The sequence below is a fragment of a genome, unplaced genomic scaffold (assembly GCF_019419815.1).
Source record: "Pyrus x bretschneideri cultivar Hongxiangsu unplaced genomic scaffold, Pyrus_bretschneideri_v1 Contig25, whole genome shotgun sequence".
Classification (NCBI taxonomy): domain Eukaryota; kingdom Viridiplantae; phylum Streptophyta; class Magnoliopsida; order Rosales; family Rosaceae; genus Pyrus; species Pyrus x bretschneideri.
Window position 1 is genome coordinate 3328515 of NW_025999557.1, and position 16399 is coordinate 3344913.

At 35.6% G+C, this 16399-nt stretch overlaps 2 protein-coding genes, 1 long non-coding RNA gene and 1 pseudogene across 3 annotated transcripts; all 4 read left to right on the forward strand.

Moving 5' to 3' along the window:
- Positions 1-1990: 1990 nt before the first annotated feature.
- Positions 1991-2467, forward strand: LOC125478443. The gene is made up of 2 exons (XR_007259318.1): positions 1991-2034; positions 2177-2467. It is a non-coding gene; the product is annotated as an uncharacterized LOC125478443 (long non-coding RNA).
- Positions 2468-4604: 2137 nt separating this feature from the next.
- LOC103931578 lies at positions 4605-6173 on the forward strand (annotated as a pseudogene).
- Positions 6174-10179: 4006 nt separating this feature from the next.
- Positions 10180-10899, forward strand: LOC103931577 (deoxypodophyllotoxin synthase-like). The gene is made up of 2 exons (XM_009341095.2): positions 10180-10544; positions 10869-10899. Exons 1-2 carry the CDS (start codon positions 10180-10182, stop codon positions 10897-10899), a joined length of 396 nt encoding a protein of 131 aa, XP_009339370.2.
- A 784-nt stretch (positions 10900-11683) lies between these two features.
- On the forward strand, positions 11684-13899 carry LOC103931576 (deoxypodophyllotoxin synthase). The gene is made up of 3 exons (XM_009341094.3): positions 11684-12135; positions 12539-12860; positions 12943-13899. Exons 1-3 carry the CDS (start codon positions 11771-11773, stop codon positions 13180-13182), a joined length of 927 nt encoding a protein of 308 aa, XP_009339369.2. The 5' UTR covers positions 11684-11770; the 3' UTR covers positions 13183-13899.
- The last annotated feature ends 2500 nt before the right edge of the window (positions 13900-16399 follow it).

Genomic DNA, 16399 nt, shown 5'->3' on the forward strand with positions numbered 1-16399 from the left:
TTTTAACTCCGATTTTGATGATTTTTTACAGCTACATTCCTTGACCCTATATGAATAGAATGAATGAATTCGATCTTCAATTTAAAATATTTACACAAGTGGATACCACAAAATCTTATGTTATACTTAATGAAAGTATAAATAAACTCTAAGTGTTAGTCAATCTATTGTTTTGATGGGATACGAATTCTCCGAAACTAATTTCAACGATCCCAACCGTCAAACTTGTTTGCATATGCTTCGAGATCACGTCAGCAAAAAATCACAAAAAACAAACATTCAGAGATCAAGTAACGGGACAAAGCTTTTCGACGGTTATAAACGAAAAATCACGATTTAACGGTTATTTTAACTCCGATTTTGATGATTTTTTACAGCTACATTCCTTGACCCTATATGAATAGAATGAATGAATTCGATCTTCAATTTAAAATATTTACACAAGTGGATACCACAAAATCTTATGTTATACTTAATGAAAGTATAAATAAACTCTAAGTGTTAGTCAATCTATTGTTTTGATGGGATACGAATTCTCCGAAACTAATTTCAACGATCCCATCCGTCAAACTTTTTTGCATATGCTTCGAGATCACGTCAGCAAAAAATCACAAAAAACAAACATTCAGAGATCAAGTAACGGGACAAAGCTTTTCGACGGTTATAAACGAAAAATCACGATTTAACGGTTATTTTAACTCCGATTTTGATGATTTTTTACAGCTACACTCCTTGACCCTATATGAATACAATGAATGAATTCGATCTTCAAATTAAAATATTTACACAAGTAGATACCAAAAAATCTTATGTTATACTTAATGAAAGTATAAATAAACTCTAAGTATTAGTCAATCTATTGTTTTGATGGGATACGAATTCTCCGAAACTAATTTCAACGATCCCAACCGTCAAACTTGTTTGCATATGCTTCAAGATCACATCAGCAAAAAATCACAAAAAACAAACATTCAGAGATCAAGTAACGGGACAAAGCTTTTCGACGGTTATAAACGAAAAATCACGATTTAACGGTTATTTTAACTCCGATTTTGATGATTTTTTACAGCTACATTCCTTGACCCTATATGAATAGAATGAATGAATTCGATCTTCAATTTAAATTAGTTTTTTAAAATATTTTGAAACCCAGCGTCGCTTTTAAGCGACATATTGATTTAAATTAGTTTTTCGTTTTATAACCATCGAAAAGTTCCATAGAATTTGTATCCCATCAAGTTCAATGGTGTGTGTATATATATATATATATTTATTAAGTAGATTTAAATTTATTTATTTTGTATGTATAACACTTAAAGAAATTGAATGGTATGTATATTGAAACTGATCCAACGGTCACCAATTTTTAAAATTTAATTTAATATATATATATATATATAATTATTATAGTTTTTAGGGGTATAAAATTGTTACATTAATATATATAATTATTATAGTATTTTTTAGGGTTATAAAATTATAGTATTTGAAATATTAGGCGGGAAATTTCCCGCTTGTTTGAATGGATGGAGAGACTTAGTGTCGGTTTTAACCGACGCTAGTGTCATTAAAGCGACGCTATGTGAATTTCAAAAAGTGTGTCAGAAGTTGGCGTCGGTTAAAAGCGACGCTAGTTTCATTAAAGCGACGCAAGTTTCATTAAAGCGACGCTATGTGAATTTAAAAAAGTGTCAGAAGTTTGTGTCGGTTTAAAGCGACGCTAGTTTCATTAAAGCGACGCGAGTTTCATTAAAGCGACGCTATGTGAATTTCAAAAAAAGTGTCAGACGTTTGCGTCGGTTTTAACGGACGCAAACTAAGTACCCATATTTAAACCCCTCTCTTTCCCATTTCAACCGTGCTTTCATTTCTCCCCCAATTTCAGACTTTCTTCTTCTCCTTCCCCATTTCATCTGTGCGTCCCCTTCTTCCTCCTTTTCATTTTTTCCTCAACTCCTTCCCCGTTTGCTTTGGATCACCAGTTTGAAGGTCAACATTCTGAAGAACTCCAATTCGAGGAGGAAGAGCTTGAAGGTGGTTCATTTTTAAATTATTATGATTATTAATTTTAGTTTCTATTTTGTATTCTAAATAGTTTTATGCTTAAATTGAAAATTTATTTTTGTTTCTTGGTTTTTAATTGTTTTTTTTGTATTTATGCATGTTGGATCTGAAGAGCAAGGACACTGGAAATCGCAGATCCATAATTTTTTAAAGGTATAAAACCTGAGTTTAATCTATAGAGATTAGAGCCTTAATGTTGAAGTAGTAAAGTATTGGAGCACTGATCTGATGGCAAGCATGGCAGCATGGAGTTGCTAGTATTATATATGGCACTATGGAGCTACAAAATATGTGGTCTTCGACAAAGGCAAGCACAGGAAAGCATGGAGGATGAATTTTTGTAAATTATATGGAATGTTAGATGTAAAACATTTGTATATTATGGCACTATTTTTCTTTTGAATTATTTTTATTATTGTTTGTTTTGGCCTAAAATTGAAATTTATTATTTCGATTATATACTTTTTTTGAGTTATAATTATTTGAGAACGAATACAGAAACAGATTTCGACTTTTTTTTTAATTATTATTATCAAAGGTGGTGTCGCTTTAAATCGTCACTAGTTTGCATATTTTATTTATTTAATTGTTCTCTAACGTCGCTTTAAACCGTCACTAGTTTGCATATTTTATTTAGTTAATTGTTGACTAGCGTCGCTTTAAATCGACGTTAACATCAGCGTCGCTTTAAACCGACGCTGCGTAATGGCGGATTAAGCGAACAAAGCGACGCTGAAGCCCTTTAGTGACGGTAGCAATGGCGTCGCTATTCCAATCCGACATTGCAGTGTTTTATGTCGGATTTTTGCCAAATTTCCGACAGAAATCGGGGTTTCTTGTCGGTTTTTGGTCCGCCGGTGATAGCCTATATTGTAGTAGTGACATTACTTTCACAACAACATACTACAATTCCATAACGATCCAAAGGCCCTCGCATTGTTTCCTACAGACGAAAGCAAAGTTTTGAACGCCCGATGAGACGTGAAGAGAAGCACATAGTAGACGAATCCCATAAAACAGTAGAGTCAGGTTAATCTCTAATTCTCCCCATCGTTGAACTTCCATATATTAAACAAAATGGTGGTCTTGACAGCGCTTTTGACATAAAAAATGCATTTGGTAGTTCAACGATTTATGAATACATAAAAAATGCATTGGTTGTTCACTAGATCCTATCTTTAAGTTTTGACTTTTAATTTAAAATTAAATGAACGAGTATCATTTTTATTCAAGTGTTTATTAACAACTAAAAGAATAAAAAAAAAAAAAAAACGTCTCATGTGTTTTGGATTCTAACTCAATATTCCGTTGGCTTGTATATTTTTTTTATCCATATTCTAGAAGAATTAATATTCAAGTTTAAATAAAATTTGATAAGCTTAATTGCTAATTATTTTTTTTGTAGCTTCTGCACAGTACATATTCCATGAAAAAAAAAAGAGAGCAAACAATAGCAAATGCACATGTTCACTATTACTATACAATTTAAAGATGAAAGCCGAGGCAAGTTGTTCTAATTATACTCTACAATGTGACGTGATTCATGTAAAACAAATCCAATTTGTATTTATAATTCAAACTAGTGGAAGATTATTAATTAAAATTGCGGTCCAATAGATTTATTTTTACTTGTAATTGAAATAGTTTAAAGTTCAACTTAAAGATATGGCGATGACGTATATAATATTCCATATTTTATTCTTTCAATTTCTAAACTCTGCCAGCTGTTTTGCCCAAAAAAAAAAAAAACCTCTGCTAGCTGTTGTCAGTTGAATATTGATAATATATATTCTATCAGTTTCCAAGCTAGCAATCAAGGATGAACTCATTCTTTTCCTTACAAATAATGTATCTTAACCATAAAAATCTCATAAATGGAACCGCTCAATACTTTTTATCTCTTTTTCAAGATCCTTCATACAAACGAAGTATTTGAATTGGAGACCTTTTAATCATCCAAATGTATCAAAATAAATCAACGATATAGGCACCAAGTAGCATATTCATGATGAAGTGTTGATTTGTTTGAGATATTTGGATGACTAAATGATCTCCGATTTGATTTTTTTTTTTTTTAATTTTTTTTTTAGGGATGATCCTCAAATGAAGATCAAGAGTTTTAACGGTTCCGATTATAAAATTTTAATGGTAAAAATACATTCTTTGCAAATGGAAGAACAAGCTCATTCCCCAAGGGGAAATGCATGCGAACACTGTCCATTTTTATAGTAAAGTTTGATTTGATATCTTCTAAGAGTATCTTCAAAAAAGATGTCATATATAATAGGGTAAATTACACAAAACTACATCAATTATGAGTCTAATTACAATCTCATACCTCATGTTTTAAATATTACAATGTCATACATTATCTTACAAATTTGTTCCAAGTTAGACCTCCGTTAGTTTATCTGTCAATTTTTTTGTTAAATGATGACGTGGCTTGAGGAGGGCCCACTTCCTCGCTCAACTTGATAAAAATATTAATTAAATATTGATAAATTAAAGATAAAATCATTTAAATATTTTATTTTAAAAATATGGCATCCACCCCTACAGAGCCATCACCCTCCCCTACGAAGTCCGGGACAAGCTCTTGGCTCTCAATACGCAAGGAAGTTTGCCATGCACTCGAAGAGCTTGGTTGTTTCATGGCAATCCTGCCCAACAAACTTCCTTTGGAGGAGCTTCACAACTCCTTCGTTGGTGCATTGAAAGAGTTGTTGGATTTCCCCAGGGACGTCAAAGTGCGAGACAAAAAAGGGGCCTATTTATCTATCAATCCTGCCCATGAAGAAGCCTTGGGGGTGCTTAGTAACACTTCTGGAGAGATTCAGAAGTTCACTCGTCATTTTTGGCCTAATGGAAACGACCATTTTTGGTATATGATTTTTATACATATTTTTAACATATTAACAACTCTCGTCTTTAAGATTTAAAATGAAGACATTATTTACATTTTTTTCCTGTAGTAGTATAGTTTATGGACCAAAATATTACATACCGTAGGATTTTAAATCAACAGTTTTGATTAAAACATTAGAAACAAATCTTTTTTTGGGGCTAAGAAGCAAATATATTTATTCTCCATCCTTGATATCAAATCCAAGGGTGGGTGATTATATATGCATTCTTTAATCATCATCAGGTGACCAAAAAAACATTAAATTATAGGGAGTTTTAACAAAAGGCCCAAGGTACTGTTCATTTTAACAAAAAATCACATTTTTACACTAAAAAATCAATCCTGATTCACTTTACCCTTTATTTTGTCATTATTATTAAAACTCAAAGTTTTCAAGTCCATTTCATTAGCTTTCCTTAAATTATCTTAAATTATATGCATATTAATTAATGTTTAACATATTGACTTTACTTGTAACTTACCCATTTAGAAAATGTTCCTTATTGACCAGTGAGGGTGCACTTGAGTATGCAAAAGCGATGGAAGAACTAAATCAAGTTGTGACAAGAATAGTATTTGAAAACTACGGTGTAGAGAAGTATGATGATGATGCTCACGTTCAATCAACTTCTTACCACCTCCGATTCAATAAATACAAAAATTCCAAGAAAACTGGGGACGTGGGGTTAACCCCTCATACGTACAATAGCTTCTCCACCATACTTCATCAAAACCAGGTCTGTGGTCTGGAAATATATACAAAGGATGGTGACTGGATAGTCTTTGATCCACTGCCGTCATCCGTTATATACCTAGCAGGAGATGTATTTCAGGTACATTGATCTCGAAATATAAACCTCTTCAAGTATAATTATATAATCTCATGGATATTTTGATTCAACGAAATAGATTTGGAGCAATGATAAAGTATGACCTTGTAGATATAAAGTTTCTTTGCCGGAAGATGGGGTAAGATTTCGATGGGGCAATTCACATTAATGAAAGACGTGGTGAGCATACCACGCGAACTCGTGGACGAGGATCACCCTCGACTGTACAAGCCACTGGATCATTTAGAATTTTTCAAAGAAGTAAAATCCTTGACGGTAAGGCTGACCGGCCCTACGGTCCAGGAATACTGTCGCATTTGAGTTCTTTGGTCCAAGGTCCAAGCGGCTGGTTCCTCTTTTGCCCTTTATTTTCTACTGTCATGTATTTTCTTTTCTTTTATTGTTTCTTCCTTTTAGATTGCTATCGTTAAATAAGATGTTTTCTTGTAAGAGACCATGTAACTCAATTTGTTAAGAACCCTTCCACGCCTGAGGTCTTGAACGACCCCTTCTACACCGTCGCTTGTATTGAAGAAAAAAGAAAGTAGATGTTTTCTCAATACAGTATTGTCGCATTTGAAATGACCCAGCACATCTTGACTTTTCATAGTATTGGCCACGGATTGAACAGTGGCAATTTTCCAAATTTCTACTAGTGACTCTGGTGCTTCACCATACAAATCATTTATGAACCCACAAGGATTTTCAAAAAAATTCTAATAGCCATTGTGGAATTCTTCACAATAAATTAAAGAAAACCAAACAAAGTAAATCAAGATTTTATACACTGGATTGCATGCGTGTTCCTTTGATAACAAAATCTTTACCATCTCCACCCAAACGTCATCGTTAGCATTGCATCGTCAACAAAAGTGATGCTTTTATTTCACTGATACCTAAGTCTTTCTGAAACCTAGGGTAAGACTTCATGTTAATAAATTCAACATGACAAGTCTTTGAACCCTTTCAAACTTGGAAGTTCCTCTTGTTTACCTACTTTATTAGGTGATTCCACATGCAGCCAGAACATTCTGTATCTCTACCATTTCCTATCCATACCAAAACCTTAAAACTATTTGATATATTTCACTTTCTCAATCTGACCAGCTTTGAAGGGATTTTGTAGACTATTCCTTCCCCTTTTACCAACCACACTATTTTTCCTCCCTATAATCGGCTCTGCGAAATATAATGATGTATATAATGTGAAGAACATGTTTTACTTGCCTATAAAATATTAGGTGAAAAAGACAGATGTTTAACTGTGGAAATTCCTGCAAGGAACATAAGTGAATGAGGACTTAAAATTTAGTGTAACTTTGTATGTTTTTGCCTAAAACATAATAAAACAGAAACTATTAATGTAATCATTTCATGATGATGTAAGTCAAACGGCGATCTGATGGTACGATTGAGTGATACAAGACACGTTTGGTTGCCAAGGGTTTCCCTTAACAATCTGGTATTGATTATTTTGATACATCAGCCTAGTGGTTAAACCCACAACAATTAGAACTGTTCTATCTCTTGCCGCTATTTCTGGTTGGCCTTTCCGGCAACTTTATTTTAAAAACGCCTTTTTTTGCATGGCAATCTTTCTAAAGAAGTTTATATGCAGCAATCAACTGATTTTGTTGATCCTACTAGTCCCAATCATGTATGTAAACTTCATAACCATTTATGGCCTCAAGCAAACTCATTGGGCATGGTTTCAAAAGTTCAATTCCTTCCTTATTCGCAAAGGTTTTATTCAAAGTCAGGCTGACAATTTTATGTTTGTTTACAAATATAATTCTACCATTATGGTTTTGCTACTTTATGTGGATGACATAGTTCTCACTGGTAGTAATTCGTCGGCTTTACATTCATTTATTCAAACATTTGGGGCCGAATTCGACATCAAAGATCTGGGACATTTACATTATTTTCTTAGCGTGGAGGTTACTTACCACTCCGATTCTATTCATCTTACTCAAAACAAGTACACAGTCGATCTTCTCAAACACAGCAGTCTCTTGGACTGTAAACGTGTTTCCACTCCAATGGCCTCTAAAGGTACACTTTCCCGCACTGATTGTAATGATCTCACTGATCCTACCCTTTATCAACAAATGGTTGGCACCCTACAATATCTCACCATAACCCATCCTGACATCTCCTATGATGTTCGACGGTTTCCTACTTCTACTATTTTAGTCACCTATTCTAATGCAGATTGGGCAGACTACCCCTATACCAGAAGGTCCACAATCGGATATTGTGTATTTTTTTGGATCCAATCTTATCTCATGGAGTTCCAAGAAGCAGCGTACCATCTCTCGTTCTAGACTTTAGGTGAGTAATACCACTTTTAGTGAGAAAAGATAGAAATGTTTTTCCTATATACTCTCCTCCCCCATCACTCTGCAATATTTTTATCTTTGCTGAAAATTGAGTATACACAAACTGATCAAATGTAGCAAAGACAGAAGAAAGCTCTGATTTATTGATTAAGTTTAACATCCAGCAAAATCTTGTACATTCATCGACAAAAATGACATAGTACCTAAACCCATCAATGAATATACATGGTGTAGGTCCTCACAAATCACTATGGATAACTTCAAAAGGGATTACAAACCTAGTTGACATTGATTGAAAAGGTAGTTTTGTAAACTTTCCTTCCAGACAACTTTGACAAACAATAGGAGATGCATCCTTTACAAGAGACACTTTAGACTTATAAGTATAAGAGAAACAATAGGGTTTGAAGGATGACCTAATCAGCTATGCCACAAGGTAGAAGTGACAAGTTTCCCAAGACAGGCAATGGCTTGATTTTCCGAGAACACTGGTGGTTTATTCAAAACAAAACAAAAAAAAAGAATCAGCTGGTGGTTTCGCCACGACAGTTCACCTTGACCACTATCGTGTGATTCACTTCAAGAATCGAACCCAATACGTACCATATGAAATACGAGTTTGAAATTCGTCTCCAATTACTGAACCACCCCTGATGGTTAAGTTTGATAAGCTTGATTGTAAATACATTAGTTTTTACAATTCAAACTAGTGGGAAATTATTAATTAAATTAAATAAAAAAGGTACGTCTCATGTGCTTTGGATTGTAATGCGTCATTCCGTTAACTTGTAGATTGATTGCCAATTTACCAATTTCATAATTTATTCTTTCAATTTCCAACCTCTGCTAGTCGTTTGTTAAATATTGATAACAGTTGTCCGCTTTGGGCCCCGACCACACCCTCACAGTTTTGTTTCTAGGAACTCACATGAGAACTTCTCAGTGGGTCACTCATCCTGAGATTGCTCTCACGCAAACTCACTTAACTTCAGAGTTTCGATGAATTCCAAAGCCAATGAGCTCCCAAAAAGTCTCATGCTATTTGGAGATGGGCATGTACATATAAGACATAGAGGATCCACTCATCTGGGCGATGTGGGATCTAACAATCCACCCCCTTAGGAGCCCAACGCCCTTGTCGGCACACTTCCGGCTAGGGATTGGCTCTGATACCAAATTGTCACATCCCAAACCGACTCCCTTGTCGGCACACTTCCGGCTAGGGATTGGCTCTGATACCAAATTGTCACATCCCAACCCGACTCTGCTGTAGCACTATATTGTCAGCTTTGGGTTTCGGCCACGCTCTCACGATTTTGTTTCTGGGAACTCACACGAGAACTTCCCAGTGGGTCACCCATCCTGGGAATGCTCTCGCCCAAACTCGCTTAACTTCGGAGTTCCGATGGAATCCAAAGCCAGTGAGTTCCCAAAGGACCTCGTGCTATGGGAGGTGGGCATGTACATATAAGACACATCACCCCATCTTCGTTGGTCGATGTGGGATGTTACAAATTCACCCCCCTTAGGGACCCGACGTCCTCGTCGGCACACTTGCACCACATGGAAGAGTGGCCTTGATATCATTCTTTCACATCCCAATCCGACTCCGCCATAGCACAATATTGTCGGCTTTGCACCTCGGCCACGCCCTCACGGTTTTGTTTCTGGGAACTCACGCGAGAACTTCCCAATGAGTCACCCATCCTGGGAATGCTCTCGCCCAAACTCGCTTAACTTCGAAGTTCTGATGGAATCTGAAGCCAATGAGTTCCCCAAAAAGCCTCGTGCTATAGGAGGTGGGCATGTACATATAAGACACATCATCCCCTCTCTGTTGGTCGATGTAGAATGTTACATGAAATGCAATCATTATCCATTTTTATATTAAAGTTTGATTTGATATCTTCTAATCCTCTAAACACATACGCATTACTTGGCTCTTGCAGTTTACATATATGTAAGCGTGTGTGTATTATATATCTATGTATATGCAGCTTAGCCTCTTAGCTTGTGAGAACTGTGAAGAAAGTTAAACATGACCATGAGCACCCAAGCAGCAGCGGCCAAAATTCCAGTGGTAGATTTCTCTATGGACGGCATGAAGCCCGGGACAAGTTCTTGGCTCTCAATACGCGACGACGTTTGCCATGCACTTGAAGAGCTTGGCTGTTTCATAGCAATCCTGCCCGACAAACTTCCTTTGGAGGAGCTTCACAACTCCTTCGTTGGTGCATTGAAAGAGTTGTTAGATTTCCCCATGGACGTCAAAGTGCGAGACAAAAAAGGGGCCTATTTATCTATCAATCCTCCCCATGAAGGATTGGGGGCGCTTAATAACACCTCTAAAGAAATTCAGAAGTTCACTCGTTATTTTTGGCCTAATGGAAACGATCTTTTTTGGTATGATTTTGTAGTCATTTTTGGCCTAATGAAGATCAAGGGAATAGAGCCAATCAAACAAACTCCAATTAATTTGATTAGCAGGAGGTTTCACTTTCATGATAAGCTTGATTTTAAATACATTTGTTTTTATAATTCAAACTGGTGGGCAATTATTGATTAAATAAAGGTACGTCTCATGTGCTTTGGATCGTAATGCGTCATTCCATTAACTTATAGATTGATTGCCAATTTACAAATTTCATAATTTATTCTTTCAGTTTCCAACCTCTGCTAGCTGTTGTTTGTTTGTTTGTTTGTTATTTATTTATTTTTTTTTTATAGCTGTCGTTTGTTGAACATTGATAACATTTGAAAGCGAAACTGATATAATAATTTCATAATTTATTCCTTGAATTTCTAACCTTTGGCTCTTGATTCCCCAGGGATGTGCCCACTTTTTCATTTACAATAACGTATCTTAATTATAAAAATTTTATAATCGAAATCACTCAATTTCTTAGTCTTTGTTTGAGGATGGTTCTTAAAAAAAAAAAAAAAAAAAAAATCGTTCGAATTGTAGACCATTTAATTATCCAAATGTATAAAAAAAAATCAACATGATAGGTACCAAGTAACACATTCATGATAAACCGTTAATATGTTTGATACATTTGAATAACTAAACGATCTTCGATTTGAATAATTTTTGTAGAGATAGATGATCTTAAAGATTAAGAGCTCGTTTGGATGTGTTTTTAAAATGACTGAAAGCGTTTTTGGTGAATTTTTTTTGGAAATAATCCTTAGTAAAAATGTTAGTAAATCCTAAAAAAACACTTAAAGTGCTTCCTGGAAGAAGCACATAACTAGTGCTTCTTGTAGAAAGCACTTAAAGTGCTTTTGAACCTAAAAATATTTCTTTAAAAGTGTTTTTAATCATTTTAAAAGTATATTCAAACGAACCCTAAGATATTAAATGGTTTCGATTATAAATTTTAATGGTAAAATTACGTTATTTGCAACTGGAAAAATGAGCTTATTCTTAAAGGTGAAATGCCATCGTTATCCATTTTTATATTAAAGTTTGATTTGATATCTTCCAATCCTCTATATATACGCATACGCATTACTTGGCTCTTGCAGTTTACATATATGTAAGCGTGTGTGTGTGTATTATATACATGGATATGCAGCTTATCAACTCATAGCCTCTTAGCTTGTGAGAACTGTGAAGAAAGTTAAACATGACCATGAGCACCCAAGCAGCAGCGGCCAAAATTCCAGTGGTAGATTTCTCCATGGACGGCATGAAGCCCGGGACAAGTTCTTGGCTCTCAATACGCGATGACGTTTGCCATGCACTTGAAGAGCTTGGCTGTTTCATAGCAATCCTGCCCAACAAACTTCCTTTGGAGGAGCTCCACAACTCCTTCGCTGGTGCATTGAAAGAGTTGTTAGATTTCCCCATGGACGTCAAAGTGCGAGACAAAAAAGGGGCCTATTTATCTATCCATCCTGCCCATGAAGGCTTGGGGGTGCTTAATAACACCTCTGAAGAAATTCAGAAGTTCACTCGTCATTTTTGGCCTAATGGAAACGATCTTTTTTGGTATGATTTTGTAGACATATTTATTACATGTCAACGACTCTCGTCTTTAAGATTTAAACTCAAGACATAATTATTTTTCTGTAGTTATTTAGTTTGTGGACCAAAATATAGATATATAGTTAATAGTTTATAGTGTTCCCTAGGATTTTAAATCAACGGTTCTAATTAAAACATTAGAAGCAATTTTTTGTTTTTATGGGCAAAGAAGCAAGTATTTGTTTTTTTTTGGCAAAGAAGCAAATCTATTTATTCTTCATCCTTGAAGGGTGAGTGATTATATATGCATTCTTTAGTCATCACCAGGTGACCAAGAGAACATTAAATTATATGTATATTAGTTAATGTTTGACATATTGACTTCACTTGTAACTTGCACATTGAGAAAATGTGGTTTATTGGCCAGTGAGGGTGCACTTGAGTATGCAAAAGCGATGGAAGAACTGGATCAAGTTGTGACAAGAATGGTATTTGAAAACTACAGTGTGGAGAAGTATCATGATGCTCACGTTCAATCAACTTCTTACCATCTCCGGTTCAATAAATACAAAAATCCCAAGAAAACTGGAATGGACGTGGGGTTAAAACCTCATACGGACAATAGCTTCTCCTCCATACTCCATCAAAATCAGGTCTGTGGTCTGGAGATATGTACAAAGGATGGCGACTGGATAGTTTTTTATCCTCCGCCGTCATCTGTTCTATACCTAGCCGGAGATGTATTTCAGGTACATCGATCTCGAAGTATTAACCTCTTCATGTATAATTATATAATTTCATGGATATTTTGACTCAAATTTCTCGAAATAGATTTGGAGCAACGACAGAATACGACCTTGTAGACATAGAGTTTCGTTGACGGAAGATGAACAAAGATTCTCGATTGGTCAATTCACATTTATGAAAGAGGTGGTGAGCATACCAAACGAACTCGTGGACGAGGATCACCCTCGACTGTACAAGCCACTGGAACATTTAGAATTTTTCAAAGAAGTAAAAATCATTGACGGTAAGGCTGACCGTGTAATCCAGGAATACTGTCGCATTTGAGTTCTTTGGTCCAAGGTCCAAGCAGCTGGTTCCTCTTTTAACTTTTATTTTCTACTATCATGTATTTTCTTTTCTTTTATTGTTTCTTCCTTTTCAGTAAATTAGTTTGCTATCGTTAAATAAAGATGTTTTCTTGCAAGAGACCATGTAACTTAATTTGGTAAGAACATCCTCCTTTACATCTGTAGTCTTGAACGACCCTTCCAACATTGTCGCTTGTATTAAGGAAGAAAAAAAAAGTAGTTTTCTCAATAAAGTATTGTCGCATTTGAAATGACCCAGCACACGTTGATTTTTCATAGTATTGGCTCTGGTGCTTCACCGTATAAATCATTTACGAACCCAAAAGGATTGTCAAAATTCTAATAGCCATTGTCAAATTCGTCACCATGAATTAAAGAAAACTAAACAAAGAAGATCAAGATTTATGTACACCGGATGGAAACCAAAAGATCGCATACATATTTCTTTGATAACAGAATCCTTACCACCTTGACCGAAGCGTCCTCATTTGCATTGCATCGTCAACAAAAGTGATGCCTTTATTACACTAATAGCTAAGTCCTTCTGAAACCTAGGATTAGATTTCATGTCGATAAATTCAACTAGACAAGCCTTTGAAACCTTTTCACTTTCAAATTCCCTTGTTAGCCTACTCTATTAGGTGATTACACATGTAGCCAGAAACGTTCTGTGTATCTCTACCATTTAATGTATAAGGTAAAGAACATATTATACTAGGAGATGAAAAAGATAGATGTTTAAGTGGAAATTCCTGCAAGGAACGTTGTTGTTCATACGCTTAGTGTTGGTGTCATAAACTTGGACAGAGTTTAGACTGAGTTCAACATGTACTTGATCCGAGTGTTGCTTTCTGTCGCGACACAATGGAATGGCCCCAGAGAAAGATAGAATAGGCATGCCACCTGTTGGAGTCTGCCAACAAACAGTGTTTGTGTTGCGAAAGTTCCGTGCAAATCTGACTTAACCAAATGATTGTGTACCTACCTCAAGCAACAACAACAACTCATGCCTAAAAGGATAAATAGAAAAGTTGATTTTATCCCACATGTGATGCATAGTTTAGGGAAAATTAAAAAAAAAAAAATTAAATCTTCAAATTAAACCCCATAGTATTCCGCATAACCACCATTTTTAAGGTGATGAGTTATATTAGGATTTTGAGTGAAGTTCTCACCTTCCACATGACAGGCTCACATTTTACTCAATTAGTATGCATTAATTTAATATTTTAAGTTGATTTTTACAATGTTACATACCCAATTCATGAATCCTTTTTCTTTGAGGCAAAACCATAAGTTACATACCATTGACCGGGCCTAAATTGAAAGCTCCCAAAGACAAACAATAACAAACATTCTTACTAACTGCACACTGAAAAGTGAAGAATGCATTCATGATGTCTCTTGGAGTGTCCGGGAGCACGACGTTAATCATAATACTAGTGGATCAATGCACGTATGGAACAAGCACAGCTTCTTTTGCTTGTCAAATTTTTCGGAAAAAAAAAATCAAAGGAATCAAACCATGCACATTCTCCATTTGGCGTGTCACCATAACTGAATCACTCTAAAGTTCAGAGTTGAAAGTAAAATTCTACAACTTAAAACAGCCAACATTCATCTTGTACAAACAAATATGATGCTTTTACAACTAGGATAACGAAATCTGTTTAAAACCATGATTACTGCATCTCAAATAACTTCAACTAGACAAGTCTCTGAACACCTTTGACAGGTTGACAATTCCTTGTACAACTCCTCTTTTGGACGCAAAGGATCATGAGTATAAATAGTCATCTTCTTCAAAACTTCACTGTTCTTTAACAAGTATTTCACCGCTTCCATCTCATCCAGCTTTCCATTGAATCCCCTCATGGAGATAGTGTTGAGGTGTTAAAGCAAACAAAGAGGAACAAGCTCTGGTGGATCCACTGAGGCTCTGAGGATTCCATACAGATGTTGTCCTGCCAGTTATTTAAATGAATGGATGTAATGAGAACCATTAAGAGTTGCATGCTGGTATAACATATCATGAATGAAAATACGAACTTACTTCAAGTTGTAAGACAAGACATTCCAGATTACGTGCTCTCTTGAGCAGTGCCGTTAACAATTCCAGTAGCAGCAATAATGAAGAACCAGTTCCAACTTGCTCAAATTTTCAAAATAAGGCAGACAACAACCCTTTGTGAAAAAGACAAGTATGGATCAAACAGAAAGATATGCGGAAATTGAAATATGTTATGCACAATATACTCATAAACTTGCCAAAGGGAAGAAGAGGATATCAGCGCACGTTGTGTGTACATATAAGTATATGCAACATAAAGTGTCTACGCCCATGATTGATAGATCCTCAATCAACCTTAACTCAGAGATGCCATGAGAGAACGAGAGAGAGAGAGAGAGAGAGAGAGAGAATGATAAATGAATTTCAATAATATATCATAACTGTTGGAAATTCAAATAAAAACAGGCTGTAAAAGGTTGCTGCTAGCTGTTAGTTTCTTTACAGGTTGTATCCACACATGTTGCAACTACAAAGACTAAAGTTTCCTCCATGTGCTAGCTGAAAGTGTGTTGAAAGACAGCAGAGATGTGAGCTGTTGTAGGTGGTTATTACAACCTGGAATGATGCACTGCATATGTGTGCTAAACTGTCCAAAGTTCACATGATCTGTTTGCATGTGTTGTCTTATTGTTTATTCATTTTCTGCTTGTATAAATAAGCCTCCTTGCTAGGCTTTAGAATCATCCGATCCGAATCCCACTTCCAATTGTGAAGAAGCTTGTAAGCTTTCTTATCCCATCTGATTTGTCATTCAATTCTAGAAGTGTATTTGCAATCTGTTTTTTAATATCAAAGTGCCTTGTTTGCCAAAGCTTGTAGCTTCCCTCATTTCTCAATTTTTGTCCAATTTTATTGAGAGTGAAAGTGAGAGGTGTGATAGAGTTTGTAAACTTATCACCCACATATTTTGGTATTGAGTTAGCAAACTCCTTTGAATACCAACAATTGGTATCAGAGCCAGAATACCATTCTGGCAGGTGCAGCAGATATGGCGTCCAACTTAGTGCAACTCCAAGTTCCCACATTGAAGAAAGAAAATTATGAAAGATGGTGCATCCAATTCAAAGCATTGTTTGGATCACAGGAGTTATGGGAAGTTGTCAGTAGTGGGTATGTTGTACCC